This window comes from Ascaphus truei, chromosome 6 (genome assembly GCF_040206685.1).
Source record: "Ascaphus truei isolate aAscTru1 chromosome 6, aAscTru1.hap1, whole genome shotgun sequence".
Lineage (NCBI taxonomy): Eukaryota > Metazoa > Chordata > Amphibia > Anura > Ascaphidae > Ascaphus > Ascaphus truei.
Window position 1 is genome coordinate 121,190,799 of NC_134488.1, and position 19,128 is coordinate 121,209,926.

Here is a 19,128-nt window from a genome sequence, read left to right on the forward strand (position 1 = left end):
TTTTGTATTCAACTACAAAGGTTTATTTTCAATCCAAGTCATTAGGACAAGATGCTCCAATCGGAGATACGTTCTCCTTCCACCAGCGGAAGGATCTCGACTCTGGGACTAGAAAAAATAGTCCTGATCTGCGCGGTTCCTATAAGGAAGATACGGATTGGTGGCGGGTCGATGACATCACACGGCGGCGTTTCAGCAAAAACTTGATCTGAGGAGGGAAGCCCAAATGCATGCTGGGAGTTAACAGGAGGTCTTTAAACAGACAAAGGAGGTTGTTTATTAAAATCTGCCAAACAGGTTTATCGGGTAACTGGTGAATCTGGTGCTGCTTTTTCGTACTGGTTTTGCAGTTAGGTGACTTCAGTATTATCCACGCAGGCGCCAAACGGACGCAGACGCCATTATCTCTCCGGGTGTCAGTTTCCCCGAAAACTCTCTTTTGATCAGGGGGCAAACGAGTCTCTGGATGCCAGCCCTGACTTCGTTAGCAAATGTGATCGTAATTACTGGCAGCCTGCAGAAGAACGGTTCTAACAACCATTCCAGGGAAGAACCTCACAGCCATTTCCTGCCCCCAGGTTCTCATCCAATTAGCCACATGCATTAACAGGGTATTTAACTTCGGTACTTGGGGGGACACGGACAGGCCAGGTTTTCAGGGCAGTAACACACTGAATCAAGTTGCCCACGTGATAATTAGAGGGAGGTTAATTGGTTAACGATATGGCCGGATAGTGGCACTTGGTGAAGTTGAACCCCCCCCCCCCGTACATTGGAATATGCTCAGAAAATATGCTTGGTAAAATGACTCATGGAAACCTACCTGCAAAACAGCACAAAAACAAACACCTGGGAATATATACGATATAGGCCCAGATGTACTAAGCAGTGTTCAACCCCAAAAAAGCAACTTCCGCTGCGGGAAAACACCTTACAACCTATTGACTCGAATGGGTTGTAACGGGTGAGCGACTCCAGTCCTCAAGAGCCCCCAACAGGTCAGGTGTTCAGGCTATCTCTGCTTCAGCACAGGTGGCTCAATCAGTGGCTCAGCCACCTGTGCTGAAGCAGGGATAGCCTGAAAACCTGACCTGTGGGTGGCCCTTGAGGACAGGAGTTGCCCACCCCTGGGCTGTAAGGTGCCTAATGGCGTAGTGAACGTGACCCCATAATGCCTTTCAGACTGGACAGGCAGATAGAAAACAACTAAATGTTCAAAGAGATCCTGGAAACCGCCATTTTTAAGAGCGCCCCCCCAAACTTTTTTCTAAATCCTTATTTCTCTAAAATTAGAAGACGCCTGGAGGGTTTCCCAATAAGGTCCGAGGTCAGGAGGAAGACGGGTGGGTTGGCTCAGTATCGCGCTAAGGTCACCCTTACACCTGCATCATTCTCATCATTTAATATGTACGGGGTTAGGAAGCTCTGTACCGAGCCTCGCAGCAGGGAGGTCCCAGGGACGGGAGTCCTGTCATTGGGCTGCCTGTAGAATTAGACTGGTGGCGGGCGGGAGGGAGGGAGCTACCTGCTCTGAGGACTCCCCCCCGGGAGGCACGAGGTGGGCGGGCTGCTCATTCTCCAGGTTGCGAGTGCTTGGATCTGCCCCGTAGAAGAGCAGCAGCTGGATGAGGTACTCCGTGGTACGGTCAGGATGGAGGGCGGCTGCCATGTGCAGAGCGGTGTTACCGTGAGCCTGACGGAGACAGGGACATGTTACTGTGAGGGACAGGGACATGTTACTGTGAGGGACAGGGACATGTTACTGTGAGAGGGACAGAGACATGTTACTGTGAGAGGGACAGGGACATGTTACTGTGAGAGGGACAGGGACATGTTACTGTGAGAGGGACAGGGACATGTTACTGTGAGAGGGACAGGGACATGTTACTGTGAGAGGGACAGGGACATGTTACTGTGAGAGGGACAGGGACATGTTACTGTGAGAGGGACAGGGACATGTTACTGTGAGAGGGACAGAGACATGTTACTGTGAGAGTGACAGAGACATGTTACTGTGAGAGTGACAGACAGGGACATGTTACTGTGAGAGGGACAGGGACATGTTACTGTGAGAGTGACAGAGACATGTTACTGTGAGAGGGACAGGGACATGTTACTGTGAGAGGGACAGGGACATGTTACTGTGAGAGGGACAGGGACATGTTACTGTGAGAGGGACAGGGACATGTTACTGTGAGAGGGACAGAGACATGTTACTGTGAGAGTGACAGAGACATGTTACTGTGAGAGTGACAGACAGGGACATGTTACTGTGAGAGGGACAGGGACATGTTACTGTGAGAGTGACAGAGACATGTTACTGTGAGAGGGACAGGGACATGTTACTGTGAGAGGGACAGGGACATGTTACTGTGAGAGGGACAGGGACATGTTACTGTGAGAGGGACAGAGACATGTTACTGTGAGAGTGACAGGGACATGTTACTGTGAGAGGGACAGGGACATGTTACTGTGAGAGGGACAGAGACATGTTACTGTGAGAGGGACAGAGACATGTTACTGTGAGAGGGACAGGGACATGTTACTGTGAGAGGGACAGAGACATGTTACTGTGAGAGGGACAGGGAGAGACATGTTACTGTGAGGGACAGGGAGAGACATGTTACTGTGAGAGGGACAGGGAGAGACATGTTACTGTGAGGGACAGGGACATGTTACTGTGAGAGGGACAGGGACATGTTACTGTGAGAGGGACAGGGACATGTTACTGTGAGAGAGACAGGGAGAGACATGTTACTGTGAGGGACAGGGAGAGACATGTTACTGTGAGAGGGACAGGGACATGTTACTGTGAGAGGGACAGGGACATGTTACTGTGAGGGACAGGGAGAGACATGTTACTGTGAGAGGGACAGGGAGAGACATGTTACTGTGAGGGACAGGGAGAGACATGTTACTGTGAGAGGGACAGGGACATGTTACTGTGAGAGGGACAGGGACATGTTACTGTGAGAGTGACAGAGACATGTTACTGTGAGAGGGACAGGGACATGTTACTGTGAGGGACAGGGAGAGACATGTTACTGTGAGAGTGGCAGGGACATGTTACTGTGAGAGGGACAGGGACATGTTACTGTGAGAGGGACAGAGACATGTTACTGTGAGAGGGACAGGGACATGTTACTGTGAGAGGGACAGGGACATGTTACTGTGAGAGGGACAGAGACATGTTACTGTGAGGGACAGGGAGAGACATGTTACTGTGAGAGGGACAGGGACATGTTACTGTGAGAGGGACAGGGAGAGACATGTTACTGTGAGAGGGACAGAGACATGTTACTGTGAGAGGGACAGGGAGAGACATGTTACTGTGAGAGGGACAGGGAGAGACATGTTACTGTGAGGGACAGGGACATGTTACTGTGAGAGGGACAGGGAGAGACATGTTACTGTGAGAGGGACAGAGACATGTTACTGTGAGAGGGACAGGGAGAGACATGTTACTGTGAGAGGGACAGGGAGAGACATGTTACTGTGAGAGGGACAGGGACATGTTACTGTGAGAGGGACAGGGACATGTTACTGTGAGAGGGACAGGGACATGTTACTGTGAGAGGGACAGAGACATGTTACTGTGAGAGGGACAGGGACATGTTACTGTGAGAGGGACAGGGACATGTTACTGTGAGAGGGACAGGGACAGAGACATGTTACTGTGAGAGGGACAGAGACAGGGACATGTTACTGTGAGAGGGACAGAGACATGTTACTGTGAGAGGGACAGGGACATGTTACTGTGAGAGGGACAGAGACAGGGACATGTTACTGTGAGAGGGACAGAGACATGTTACTGTGAGAGGGACAGGGAGAGACATGTTACTGTGAGAGGGACAGAGACAGGGACATGTTACTGTGAGAGGGACAGGGACATGTTACTGTGAGAGGGACAGGGACATGTTACTGTGAGAGGGACAGGGACATGTTACTGTGAGAGGGACAGAGACAGGGACATGTTACTGTGAGAGGGACAGAGACAGGGACATGTTACTGTGAGAGGGACAGGGACATGTTACTGTGAGAGGGACAGAGACGTGTTACTGTGAGAGGGACAGAGACATGTTACTGTGAGAGGGACAGGGACATGTTACTGTGAGAGTGACAGGGACATGTTACTGTGAGAGGGACAGGGACATGTTACTGTGAGAGTGACAGGGACATGTTACTGTGAGAGGGACAGGGAGAGACATGTTACTGTGAGAGGGACAGAGACGTGTTACTGTGAGAGGGACAGAGACATGTTACTGTGAGAGGGACAGGGACATGTTACTGTGAGAGGGACAGAGACATGTTACTGTGAGAGGGACAGGGACATGTTACTGTGAGAGGGACAGGGACATGTTACTGTGAGAGGGACAGAGACATGTTACTGTGAGAGGGACAGGGACATGTTACTGTGAGAGTGACAGGGACATGTTACTGTGAGAGGGACAGGGACATGTTACTGTGAGAGGGACAGGGAGAGACATGTTACTGTGAGAGGGACAGAGACATGTTACTGTGAGAGGGACAGGGACATGTTACTGTGAGAGGGACAGAGACATGTTACTGTGAGAGGGACAGGGAGAGACATGTTACTGTGAGAGGGACAGAGACATGTTACTGTGAGAGGGACAGGGACATGTTACTGTGAGAGGGACAGGGACATGTGACTGTGAGAGGGACAGGGAGAGACATGTTACTGTGAGAGGGATAGGGACATGTTACTGTGAGAGGGACAGGGACATGTTACTGTGAGAGGGACAGGGAGAGACATGTTACTGTGAGAGGGACAGGGACATGTTACTGTGAGAGGGACAGAGACATGTTACTGTGAGAGGGACAGGGACATGTTACTGTGAGAGTGACAGACAGAGACATGTTACTGTGAGAGTGACAGGGACATGTTACTGTGAGAGGGACAGGGACATGTTACTGTGAGAGGGACAGGGACATGTTACTGTGAGAGGGACAGGGACATGTTACTGTGAGAGTGACAGACAGAGACATGTTACTGTGAGAGGGACAGGGACATGTTACTGTGAGAGGGACAGGGACATGTTACTGTGAGAGGGACAGGGACATGTTACTGTGAGAGGGACAGGGACATGTTACTGTGAGAGGGACAGAGACATGTTACTGTGAGAGGGACAGGGACAGAGATATGTTACTGTGAGAGGGACAGAGACATGTTACTGTGAGAGGGACAGGGAGAGACATGTTACTGTGAGAGGGACAGGGAGAGACATGTTACTGTGAGAGGGACAGGGACATGTTACTGTGAGAGGGACAGGGACATGTTACTGTGAGAGAGACAGGGACATGTTACTGTGAGAGGGACAGGGACATGTTACTGTGAGAGAGACAGAGACATGTTACTGTGAGAGGGACAGGGACATGTTACTGTGAGAGGGACAGGGACAGGGACATGTTACTGTGAGAGGGACAGGGAGAGACATGTTACTGTGAGAGGGACAGGGACATGTTACTGTGAGAGGGACAGGGACATGTTACTGTGAGAGGGACAGGGAGAGACATGTTACTGTGAGGGACAGGGAGAGACATGTTACTGTGAGAGGGACAGGGACATGTTACTGTGAGAGGGACAGGGACATGTTACTGTGAGAGGGACAGAGACATGTTACTGTGAGAGGGACAGAGACATGTTACTGTGAGAGGGACAGGGACATGTTACTGTGAGAGGGACAGGGACAGAGACATGTTACTGTGAGAGGGACAGAGACAGGGACATGTTACTGTGAGAGGGACAGAGACAGGGACATGTTACTGTGAGAGGGACAGAGACATGTTACTGTGAGAGGGACAGAGACGTGTTACTGTGAGAGGGACAGGGACATGTTACTGTGAGAGTGACAGGGAGAGACATGTTACTGTGAGAGGGACAGAGACATGTTACTGTGAGAGGGACAGAGACGTGTTACTGTGAGAGGGACAGAGACATGTTACTGTGAGAGGGACAGGGACATGTTACTGTGAGAGGGACAGGGAGACATGTTACTGTGAGAGGGACAGGGACATGTTACTGTGAGAGTGACAGGGACATGTTACTGTGAGAGGGACAGGGACATGTTACTGTGAGAGGGACAGGGACATGTTACTGTGAGAGTGACAGGGAGAGACATGTTACTGTGAGAGGGACAGAGACATGTTACTGTGAGAGGGACAGGGAGAGACATGTTACTGTGAGAGGGACAGAGACATGTTACTGTGAGAGGGACAGGGACATGTTACTGTGAGAGGGACAGAGACATGTTACTGTGAGAGGGACAGGGAGAGACATGTTACTGTGAGGGACAGGGAGAGACATGTTACTGTGAGAGGGACAGGGACATGTTACTGTGAGAGGGACAGAGACATGTTACTGTGAGAGGGACAGGGACATGTTACTGTGAGAGGGACAGGGACATGTTACTGTGAGAGGGACAGAGACATGTTACTGTGAGAGGGACAGGGACATGTTACTGTGAGAGGGACAGGGACATGTTACTGTGAGAGTGACAGGGACATGTTACTGTGAGAGGGACAGAGACATGTTACTGTGAGAGGGACAGAGACATGTTACTGTGAGAGGGACAGGGAGAGACATGTTACTGTGAGAGGGACAGGGAGAGACATGTTACTGTGAGAGGGACAGGGACATGTTACTGTGAGAGGGACAGGGACATGTTACTGTGAGAGGGACAGAGACATGTTACTGTGAGAGGGACAGGGAGAGACATGTTACTGTGAGAGGGACAGGGACAGAGACGTGTTACTGTGAGAGGGACAGAGACATGTTACTGTGAGAGGGACAGGGACATGTTACTGTGAGAGTGACAGGGAGAGACATGTTACTGTGAGAGGGACAGAGACATGTTACTGTGAGAGGGACAGGGAGAGACATGTTACTGTGAGAGGGACAGAGACATGTTACTGTGAGAGGGACAGAGACATGTTACTGTGAGAGGGACAGGGACATGTTACTGTGAGAGGGACAGGGAGAGACATGTTACTGTGAGGGACAGAGACATGTTACTGTGAGAGGGACAGGGACATGTTACTGTGAGAGGGACAGAGACATGTTACTGTGAGAGTGACAGGGAGAGACATGTTACTGTGAGAGGGACAGAGACATGTTACTGTGAGAGGGACAGGGAGAGACATGTTACTGTGAGAGGGACAGAGACATGTTACTGTGAGAGGGACAGAGACATGTTACTGTGAGAGGGACAGGGACATGTTACTGTGAGAGGGACAGGGACATGTTACTGTGAGAGGGACAGAGACATGTTACTGTGAGAGGGACAGGGACATGTTACTGTGAGAGTGACAGACAGAGACATGTTACTGTGAGAGTGACAGGGACATGTTACTGTGAGAGGGACAGGGACATGTTACTGTGAGAGGGACAGGGACATGTTACTGTGAGAGGGACAGGGACATGTTACTGTGAGAGTGACAGACAGAGACATGTTACTGTGAGAGGGACAGGGACATGTTACTGTGAGAGGGACAGGGACATGTTACTGTGAGAGGGACAGGGACATGTTACTGTGAGAGGGACAGGGACATGTTACTGTGAGAGGGACAGAGACATGTTACTGTGAGAGGGACAGGGACAGAGATATGTTACTGTGAGAGGGACAGAGACATGTTACTGTGAGAGGGACAGGGACATGTTACTGTGAGAGGGACAGGGACATGTTACTGTGAGAGGGACAGGGACATGTTACTGTGAGAGGGACAGGGACATGTTACTGTGAGAGAGACAGGGACATGTTACTGTGAGAGGGACAGGGACATGTTACTGTGAGAGAGACAGAGACATGTTACTGTGAGAGGGACAGGGACATGTTACTGTGAGAGGGACAGGGACAGGGACATGTTACTGTGAGAGGGACAGGGAGAGACATGTTACTGTGAGAGGGACAGGGACAGGGACATGTTACTGTGAGAGGGACAGGGAGAGACATGTTACTGTGAGGGACAGGGAGAGACATGTTACTGTGAGAGGGACAGGGACATGTTACTGTGAGAGGGACAGGGACATGTTACTGTGAGAGGGACAGAGACATGTTACTGTGAGAGGGACAGAGACATGTTACTGTGAGAGGGACAGGGACATGTTACTGTGAGAGGGACAGGGACAGAGACATGTTACTGTGAGAGGGACAGAGACAGGGACATGTTACTGTGAGAGGGACAGAGACAGGGACATGTTACTGTGAGAGGGACAGAGACATGTTACTGTGAGAGGGACAGAGACGTGTTACTGTGAGAGGGACAGGGACATGTTACTGTGAGAGTGACAGGGAGAGACATGTTACTGTGAGAGGGACAGAGACATGTTACTGTGAGAGGGACAGAGACGTGTTACTGTGAGAGGGACAGAGACATGTTACTGTGAGAGGGACAGGGACATGTTACTGTGAGAGGGACAGGGAGACATGTTACTGTGAGAGGGACAGGGACATGTTACTGTGAGAGTGACAGGGACATGTTACTGTGAGAGGGACAGGGACATGTTACTGTGAGAGGGACAGGGACATGTTACTGTGAGAGTGACAGGGAGAGACATGTTACTGTGAGAGGGACAGAGACATGTTACTGTGAGAGGGACAGGGAGAGACATGTTACTGTGAGAGGGACAGAGACATGTTACTGTGAGAGGGACAGGGACATGTTACTGTGAGAGGGACAGAGACATGTTACTGTGAGAGGGACAGGGAGAGACATGTTACTGTGAGGGACAGGGAGAGACATGTTACTGTGAGAGGGACAGGGACATGTTACTGTGAGAGGGACAGAGACATGTTACTGTGAGAGGGACAGGGACATGTTACTGTGAGAGGGACAGGGACATGTTACTGTGAGAGGGACAGAGACATGTTACTGTGAGAGGGACAGGGACATGTTACTGTGAGAGGGACAGGGACATGTTACTGTGAGAGTGACAGGGACATGTTACTGTGAGAGGGACAGAGACATGTTACTGTGAGAGGGACAGAGACATGTTACTGTGAGAGGGACAGGGAGAGACATGTTACTGTGAGAGGGACAGGGAGAGACATGTTACTGTGAGAGGGACAGGGACATGTTACTGTGAGAGGGACAGGGACATGTTACTGTGAGAGGGACAGAGACATGTTACTGTGAGAGGGACAGGGAGAGACATGTTACTGTGAGAGGGACAGGGACAGAGACGTGTTACTGTGAGAGGGACAGAGACATGTTACTGTGAGAGGGACAGGGACATGTTACTGTGAGAGTGACAGGGAGAGACATGTTACTGTGAGAGGGACAGAGACATGTTACTGTGAGAGGGACAGGGAGAGACATGTTACTGTGAGAGGGACAGAGACATGTTACTGTGAGAGGGACAGAGACATGTTACTGTGAGAGGGACAGGGACATGTTACTGTGAGAGGGACAGGGAGAGACATGTTACTGTGAGGGACAGAGACATGTTACTGTGAGAGGGACAGGGACATGTTACTGTGAGAGGGACAGAGACATGTTACTGTGAGAGTGACAGGGAGAGACATGTTACTGTGAGAGGGACAGAGACATGTTACTGTGAGAGGGACAGGGAGAGACATGTTACTGTGAGAGGGACAGAGACATGTTACTGTGAGAGGGACAGAGACATGTTACTGTGAGAGGGACAGGGACATGTTACTGTGAGAGGGACAGGGAGAGACATGTTACTGTGAGGGACAGAGACATGTTACTGTGAGAGGGACAGGGACATGTTACTGTGAGAGGGACAGAGACATGTTACTGTGAGAGGGACAGGGACATGTTACTGTGAGAGGGACAGGGAGAGACATGTTACTGTGAGAGGGACAGGGACATGTTACTGTGAGAGGGACAGGGACATGTTACTGTGAGAGGGACAGGGACATGTTACTGTGAGAGGGACAGGGACATGTTACTGTGAGAGGGACAGAGACATGTTACTGTGAGAGGGACAGGGAGAGACATGTTACTGTGAGGGACAGGGAGAGACATGTTACTGTGAGAGGGACAGGGACATGTTACTGTGAGAGGGACAGAGACATGTTACTGTGAGAGGGACAGGGACATGTTACTGTGAGAGTGACAGGGAGAGACATGTTACTGTGAGAGGGACAGAGACATGTTACTGTGAGAGGGACAGGGAGAGACATGTTACTGTGAGAGGGACAGAGACATGTTACTGTGAGAGGGACAGAGACATGTTACTGTGAGAGGGACAGGGACATGTTACTGTGAGAGGGACAGGGACATGTTACTGTGAGAGTGACAGGGAGAGACATGTTACTGTGAGAGGGACAGAGACATGTTACTGTGAGAGGGACAGGGAGAGACATGTTACTGTGAGAGGGACAGAGACATGTTACTGTGAGAGGGACAGAGACATGTTACTGTGAGAGGGACAGGGACATGTTACTGTGAGAGGGACAGGGAGAGACATGTTACTGTGAGGGACAGAGACATGTTACTGTGAGAGGGACAGGGACATGTTACTGTGAGAGGGACAGAGACATGTTACTGTGAGAGGGACAGGGACATGTTACTGTGAGAGGGACAGGGAGAGACATGTTACTGTGAGAGGGACAGGGACATGTTACTGTGAGAGGGACAGGGACATGTTACTGTGAGAGGGACAGGGACATGTTACTGTGAGAGGGACAGGGACATGTTACTGTGAGAGGGACAGAGACATGTTACTGTGAGAGGGACAGGGAGAGACATGTTACTGTGAGGGACAGGGAGAGACATGTTACTGTGAGAGGGACAGGGACATGTTACTGTGAGAGGGACAGAGACATGTTACTGTGAGAGGGACAGGGACATGTTACTGTGAGAGGGACAGGGACATGTTACTGTGAGAGGGACAGGGACATGTTACTGTGAGAGGGACAGGGATATGTTACTGTGAGAGGGACAGAGACATGTTACTGTGAGAGGGACAGGGACATGTTACTGTGAGAAGGGACAGGGAGAGACATGTTACTGTGAGAGGGACAGGGACAGTGACGTTACTGTGAGAGGGACAGGGACAGAGACATGTTACTGTGAGAGTGACAGAGAGAGACATGTTACTGTGAGAGTGACAGAGACATGTTACTGTGAGAGTGACAGAGACATGTTACTGTGAGAGTGACAGAGACATGTTACTGTGAGAGTGACAGAGACATGTTACTGTGAGAGTGACAGAGAGACATGTTACTGTGAGAGTGACAGAGACATGTTACTGTGAGAGGGACAGAGACAGGGACATGTTACTGTGAGAGGGACAGGGACATGTTACTGTGAGAGGGACAGGGACATGTTACTGTGAGAGGGACAGGGACATGTTACTGTGAGAGGGACAGGGACATGTTACTGTGAGAGGGACAGAGACATGTTACTGTGAGAGGGACAGGGACATGTTACTGTGAGAGGGACAGGGACATGTTACTGTGAGAGGGACAGGGACATGTTACTGTGAGAGGGACAGGGACATGTTACTGTGAGAGGGACAGGGACATGTTACTGTGAGAGGGACAGGGAGAGACATGTTACTGTGAGAGGGACAGGGAGAGACATGTTACTGTGAGAGGGACAGAGAGAGACATGTTACTGTGAGAGGGACAGGGACAGAGACGTGTTACTGTGAGAGGGACAGAGACATGTTACTGTGAGAGGGACAGGGAGAGACATGTTACTGTGAGAGGGACAGAGACATGTTACTGTGAGAGGGACAGGGACATGTTACTGTGAGAGGGACAGAGACATGTTACTGTGAGAGGGACAGGGAGAGACATGTTACTGTGAGGGACAGGGAGAGACATGTTACTGTGAGAGGGACAGGGACATGTTACTGTGAGAGGGACAGGGAGAGACATGTTACTGTGAGGGACAGGGAGAGACATGTTACTGTGAGAGGGACAGGGACAGAGACATGTTACTGTGAGAGGGACAGAGACATGTTACTGTGAGAGGGACAGGGGCATGTTACTGTGAGAGGGACAGGGACATGTTACTGTGAGAGGGACAGGGACATGTTACTGTGAGAGGGACAGGGATATGTTACTGTGAGAGGGACAGAGACATGTTACTGTGAGAGGGACAGGGACATGTTACTGTGAGAAGGGACAGGGAGAGACATGTTACTGTGAGAGGGACAGGGACAGAGACATGTTACTGTGAGTGACAAGGGCCAGAACCATGTTACTATGAGAGTGACAGAGAGAGACATGTTACTGTGAGAGTGACAGAGACATGTTACTGTGAGAGTGACAGAGACATGTTACTGTGAGAGTGACAGAGACATGTTACTGTGAGAGTGACAGAGACATGTTACTGTGAGAGTGACAGAGAGACATGTTACTGTGAGAGTGACAGAGACATGTTACTGTGAGAGGGACAGAGACAGGGACATGTTACTGTGAGAGGGACAGGGACATGTTACTGTGAGAGGGACAGGGACATGTTACTGTGAGAGGGACAGGGACATGTTACTGTGAGAGGGACAGGGACATGTTACTGTGAGAGGGACAGAGACATGTTACTGTGAGAGTGACAGAGAGACATGTTACTGTGAGAGTGACAGAGACATGTTACTGTGAGAGTGACAGAGACATGTTACTGTGAGAGTGACAGAGACATGTTACTGTGAGAGTGACAGAGACATGTTACTGTGAGAGTGACAGAGACATGTTACTGTGAGAGTGACAGAGACATGTTACTGTGAGAGGGACAGGGACATGTTACTGTGAGAGGGACAGGGACATGTTACTGTGAGAGGGACAGGGACATGTTACTGTGAGAGGGACAGAGACATGTTACTGTGAGAGTGACAGAGACATGTTACTGTGAGAGGGACAGGGACATGTTACTGTGAGAGGGACAGGGACATGTTACTGTGAGAGGGACAGGGACATGTTACTGTGAGAGGGACAGAGACAGAGACATGTTACTGTGAGAGGGACAGGGACATGTTACTGTGAGAGGGACAGGGACATGTTACTGTGAGAGTGACAGGGACATGTTACTGTGAGAGGGACAGAGAGACATGTTACTGTGAGAGTGACAGGGACATGTTACTGTGAGAGTGACAGGGACATGTTACTGTGAGAGGGACAGAGAGAGACATGTTACTGTGAGAGTGACAGGGACATGTTACTGTGAGAGGGACAGGGACATGTTACTGTGAGAGGGACAGAGAGAGACATGTTACTGTGAGAGTGACAGGGACATGTTACTGTGAGAGGGACAGAGACATTTTACTGTGAGAGGGACAGGGACATGTTACTGTGAGAGGGACAGGGACATGTTACTGTGAGAGGGACAGAGACATGTTACTGTGAGAGGGACAGGGACATGTTACTGTGAGAGGGACAGGGACATGTTACTGTGAGAGGGACAGAGACATGTTACTGTGAGAGTGACAGGGACATGTTACTGTGAGAGGGACAGAGACATGTTACTGTGAGAGAGACAGGGACATGTTACTGTGAGAGGGACAGGGACATGTTACTGTGAGAGGGACAGGGACATGTTACTGTGAGAGGGACAGGGACATGTTACTGTGAGAGGGACAGGGACGTGTTACTGTGAGAGGGACAGGGACATGTTACTGTGAGAGGGACAGGGACATGTTACTGTGAGAGAGACAGGGACATGTTACTGTGAGAGGGACAGGGACATGTTACTGTGAGAGTGACAGAGACATGTTACTGTGAGAGGGACAGGGACATGTTACTGTGAGAGGGACAGGGACATGTTACTGTGAGAGGGACAGGGACAGGGACATGTTACTGTGAGAGGGACAGGGACATGTTACTGTGAGAGGGACAGGGACATGTTACTGTGAGAGTGACAGGGACATGTTACTGTGAGAGGGACAGAGAGACATGTTACTGTGAGAGTGACAGGGACATGTTACTGTGAGAGGGACAGGGACATGTTACTGTGAGAGGGACAGGGACATGTTACTGTGAGAGTGACAGAGACATGTTACTGTGAGATTGACAGAGACATTTTACTGTGAGAGGGACAGGGACATGTTACTGTGAGAGGGACAGAGACATGTTACTGTGAGAGGGACAGAGACATGTTACTGTGAGAGGGACAGAGACATGTTACTGTGAGAGGGACAGGGACATGTTACTGTGAGAGGGACAGAGACATGTTACTGTGAGAGTGACAGGGACATGTTACTGTGAGAGGGACAGAGACATGTTACTGTGAGAGAGACAGGGACATGTTACTGTGAGAGGGACAGGGACATGTTACTGTGAGAGGGACAGGGACATGTTACTGTGAGATTGACAGAGACATTTTACTGTGAGAGGGACAGAGACATGTTACTGTGAGAGGGACAGAGACATGTTACTGTGAGAGGGACAGAGACATGTTACTGTGAGAGGGACAGAGACATGTTACTGTGAGAGGGACAGAGACATGTTACTGTGAGAGGGACAGGGACATGTTACTGTGAGAGGGACAGAGACATGTTACTGTGAGAGAGACAGAGACATGTTACTGTGAGAGAGACAGGGACATGTTACTGTGAGCGTGACGGAGACAGAGACATGTTACTGTGAGAGTGACAGGGACATGTTACTGTGAGAGGGACAGAGACATGTTACTGTGAGAGAGACAGGGACATGTTACTGTGAGAGGGACAGGGACATGTTACTGTGAGAGGGACAGGGACATGTTACTGTGAGAGGGACAGGGACATGTTACTGTGAGAGGGACAGGGACATGTTACTGTGAGAGGGACAGAGAGAGACATGTTACTGTGAGAGGGACAGAGAGAGACATGTTACTGTGATATTGACAGATAGAGACATGTTACTGTGAGCGTGACGGAGACAGAGACATGTTACTGTGAGAGTGACAGGGACATGTTACTGTGAGAGTGACAGAGAGAGACATGTTACCGTGAGCATGACGGGACATGTTGCTGTGAGTGGGACAGAGACATGTTACTGTGAGAGGGACAGAGACATGTTACTGTGAGAGGGACAGGGACATGTTACTGTGAGAGTGACAGAGACATGTTACTGTGAGAGTGACAGAGACATGTTACTGTTAGAGTGACAGAGACATGTTACTGTGAGAGTGACAGGGACATGTAACTGTGAGAGGGACAGAGACATGTTACTGTGAGAGGGACAGGGACATGTTACTGTGAGAGGGACAGGACATGTTACTGTGAGAGGGACAGGGACATTTTACTGTGAGAGAGACAGGGACATGTTACTGTGAGAGTGACAGAGAGAGACATGTTACTGTGAGAGGGACAGGGACATGTTACTGTGAGAGGGACAGAGACATGTTACTGTGAGAGGGACAGAGACATGTTACTGTGAGAGAGACAGGGACATGTTACTGTGAGAGGGACAGAGACATGTTACTGTGAGAGGGACAGAGACATGTTACTGTGAGAGGGACAGAGACATGTTACTGTGAGAGGGACAGGGACATGTTACTGTGAGAGAGACAGGGACATGTTACTGTGAGAGGGGCAGGGACATGTTACTGTGAGAAGGACAGGGACATGTTACTGTGAGAGTGACAGGGACAGAGACATGTTACTGTGAGAGGGACAGGGACATGTTACTGTGAGAGGGACAGGGACATGTTACTGTGAGAGGGACAGGGACATGTTACTGTGAGAGTGACAGGGACATGTTACTGTGAGAGGGACAGAGACATGTTACTGTGAGAGGGACAGAGACATGTTACTGTGAGAGGGACAGGGACATGTTACTGTGAGAGGGACAGGGACATGTTACTGTGAGAGGGACAGGGACATGTTACTGTGAGAGGGACAGGGACATGTTACTGTGAGAGGGACAGGGACATGTTACTGTGAGAGGGACAGGGACATGTTACTGTGAGAGGGACAGAGACATGTTACTGTGAGAGGGACAGGGACATGTTACTGTGAGAGGGACAGGGACATGTTACTGTGAGAGGGACAGGGACATGTTACTGTGAGAGGGACAGGGACATGTTACTGTGAGAGGGACAGGGACATGTTACTGTGAGAGGGACAGGGACATGTTACTGTGAGAGGGACAGGGACATGTTACTGTGAGAGGGACAGGGACATGTTACTGTGAGAGAGACAGGGACATGTTACTGTGAGAGGGGCAGGGACATGTTACTGTGAGAAGGACAGGGACATGTTACTGTGAGAGTGACAGGGACAGAGACATGTTACTGTGAGAGGGACAGGGACATGTTACTGTGAGAGGGACAGGGACATGTTACTGTGAGAGGGACAGGGACATGTTACTGTGAGAGTGACAGGGACATGTTACTGTGAGAGGGACAGAGACATGTTACTGTGAGAGGGACAGGGACATGTTACTGTGAGAGGGACAGGGACATGTTACTGTGAGAGGGACAGGGACATGTTACTGTGAGAGGGACAGGGACATGTTACTGTGAGAGGGACAGGGACATGTTACTGTGAGAGGGACAGGGACATGTTACTGTGAGAGGGACAGGGACATGTTACTGTGAGAGGGACAGGGACATGTTACTGTGAGAGGGACAGGGACATGTTACTGTGAGAGGGACAGGGACATGTTACTGTGAGAGGGACAGGGACATGTTACTGTGAGAGGGACAGGGACATGTTACTGTGAGAGGGGCAGGGACATGTTACTGTGAGAGGGACAGGGACATGTTACTGTGAGAGGGACAGGGACATGTTACTGTGAGAGGGACAGAGACATGTTACTGTGAGAGGGACAGAGACATGTTACTGTGAGAGGGACAGGGACATGTTACTGTGAGAGGGACAGGGACATGTTACTGTGAGAGGGACAGAGACATGTTACTGTGAGAGGGACAGGGACATGTTACTGTGAGAGGGACAGGGACATGTTACTGTGAGAGGGACAGGGACATGTTACTGTGAGAGGGACAGGGACATGTTACTGTGAGAGGGACAGGGACATGTTACTGTGAGAGGGACAGAGAGAGACATGTTACTGTGATATTGACAGATAGAGACATGTTACTGTGAGCGTGACGGAGACAGAGACATGTTACTGTGAGAGTGACAGGGACATGTTACTGTGAGAGTGACAGAGAGAGACATGTTACCGTGAGCATGACGGGACATGTTGCTGTGAGTGGGACAGAGACATGTTACTGTGAGAGGGACAGAGACATGTTACTGTGAGAGGGACAGGGACATGTTACTGTGAGAGTGACAGAGACATGTTACTGTGAGAGTGACAGAGACATGTTACTGTTAGAGTGACAGAGACATGTTACTGTGAGAGTGACAGGGACATGTTACTGTGAGAGGGACAGAGACATGTTACTGTGAGAGGGACAGGGACATGTTACTGTGAGAGGGACAGGGACATGTTACTGTGAGAGGGACAGGGACATTTTACTGTGAGAGAGACAGGGACATGTTACTGTGAGAGAGACAGGGACATGTTACTGTGAGAGGGACAGAGAGAGACATGTTACTGTGAGAGGGACAGGGACATGTTACTGTGAGAGGGACAGAGACATGTTACTGTGAGAGGGACAGGGACATGTTACTGTGAGAGGGACAGGGACATGTTACTGTGTGAGGGACAGGGACATGTTACTGTGTGAGGGACAGGGACATGTTACTGTGAGAGGGACAGGGACATGTTACTGTGAGAGGGACAGGGACATGTTACTGTGAGAGGGACAGGGACATGTTACTGTGAGAGGGACAGGGACATGTTACTGTGAGAGGGACAGGGACATGTTACTGTGAGAGGGACAGGGACATGTTACTGTGAGAGGGACAGGGACATGTTACTGTGAGAGGGACAGGGACATGTTACTGTGAGAGGGACAGAGACATGTTACTGTGAGAGGGACAGGGACATGTTACTGTGAGAGAGACAGGGACATGTTACTGTGAGAGGGACAGGGACATGTTACTGTGAGAGGGACAGGGACATGTTACTGTGAGAGGGACAGGGACATGTTACTGTGAGAGGGACAGGGACATGTTACTGTGAGAGGGACAGGGACATGTTACTGTGAGAGGGACAGGGACATGTTACTGTGAGAGGGACAGAGACATGTTACTGTGAGAGGGACAGAGACATGTTACTGTGAGAGGGACAGGGACATGTTACTGTGAGAGGGACAGGGACATGTTACTGTGAGAGGGACAGGGACATGTTACTGTGAGAGGGACAGAGACATGTTACTGTGAGAGGGACAGAGACATGTTACTGTGAGAGGGACAGGGACATGTTACTGTGAGAGGGACAGGGACATGTTACTGTGAGAGGGACAGAGACATGTTACTGTGAGAGGGACAGGGACATGTTACTGTGAGAGGGACAGGGACATGTTACTGTGAGAGGGACAGGGACATGTTACTGTGAGAGGGACAGAGACATGTTACTGTGAGAGGGACAGGGACATGTTACTGTGAGAGGGACAGAGACATGTTACTGTGAGAGAGACAGGGACATGTTACTGTGAGAGGGACAGAGACATGTTACTGTGAGAGGGACAGGGACATGTTACTGTGAGAGGGACAGGGACATGTTACTGTGAGAGGGACAGGGACATGTTACTGTGAGAGGGACAGGGACATGTTACTGTGAGAGGGACAGAGAGAGACATGTTACTGTGATATTGACAAATAGAGACATGTTACTGTTAGAGTGACAGAGACAGGGACATGTTACTGTGAGCGTGACGGAGACAGAGACATGTTACTGTGAGAGTGACAGGGACATGTTACTGTGAGAGGGACAGGGACATGTTACTGTGAGAGGGACAGGGACATGTTACTGTGAGAGGGACAGGGACATGTTACTGTGAGAGTGACAGAGACATGTTACTGTGAGATTGACAGAGACATTTTACTGTGAGAGGGACAGGGACATGTTACTGTGAGAGGGACAGGGACATGTTACTGTGAGAGGGACAGAGACATGTTACTGTGAGAGGGACAGGGAGAGACATGTTACTGTGAGAGGGACAGAGACATGTTACTGTGAGAGGGACAGGGACATGTTACTGTGAGAGGGACAGGGACATGTTACTGTGAGAGGGACAGGGACATGTTACTGTGAGAGAGACAGGGACATGTTACTGTGAGAGGGACAGAGACATGTTACTGTG

At 50.1% G+C, this 19,128-nt stretch overlaps 1 protein-coding gene across 1 annotated transcript in view; it reads right to left on the reverse strand.

Annotated features, from left to right (window-relative positions):
- The window catches only part of NFKBID (NFKB inhibitor delta), a 53,101-nt gene continuing 33,973 nt past the window's right edge, over positions 1-19,128 (reverse strand). The window contains exons 11-12 of the mRNA XM_075603225.1: positions 1,526-1,693; positions 1-208 (exon numbers count right to left, since the gene is read on the reverse strand). Coding sequence (XP_075459340.1) covers positions 140-208; positions 1,526-1,693 — 237 coding nt within the window. The 3' untranslated portion in view covers positions 1-139. The remainder of the gene's footprint in view (positions 209-1,525; positions 1,694-19,128) is intronic.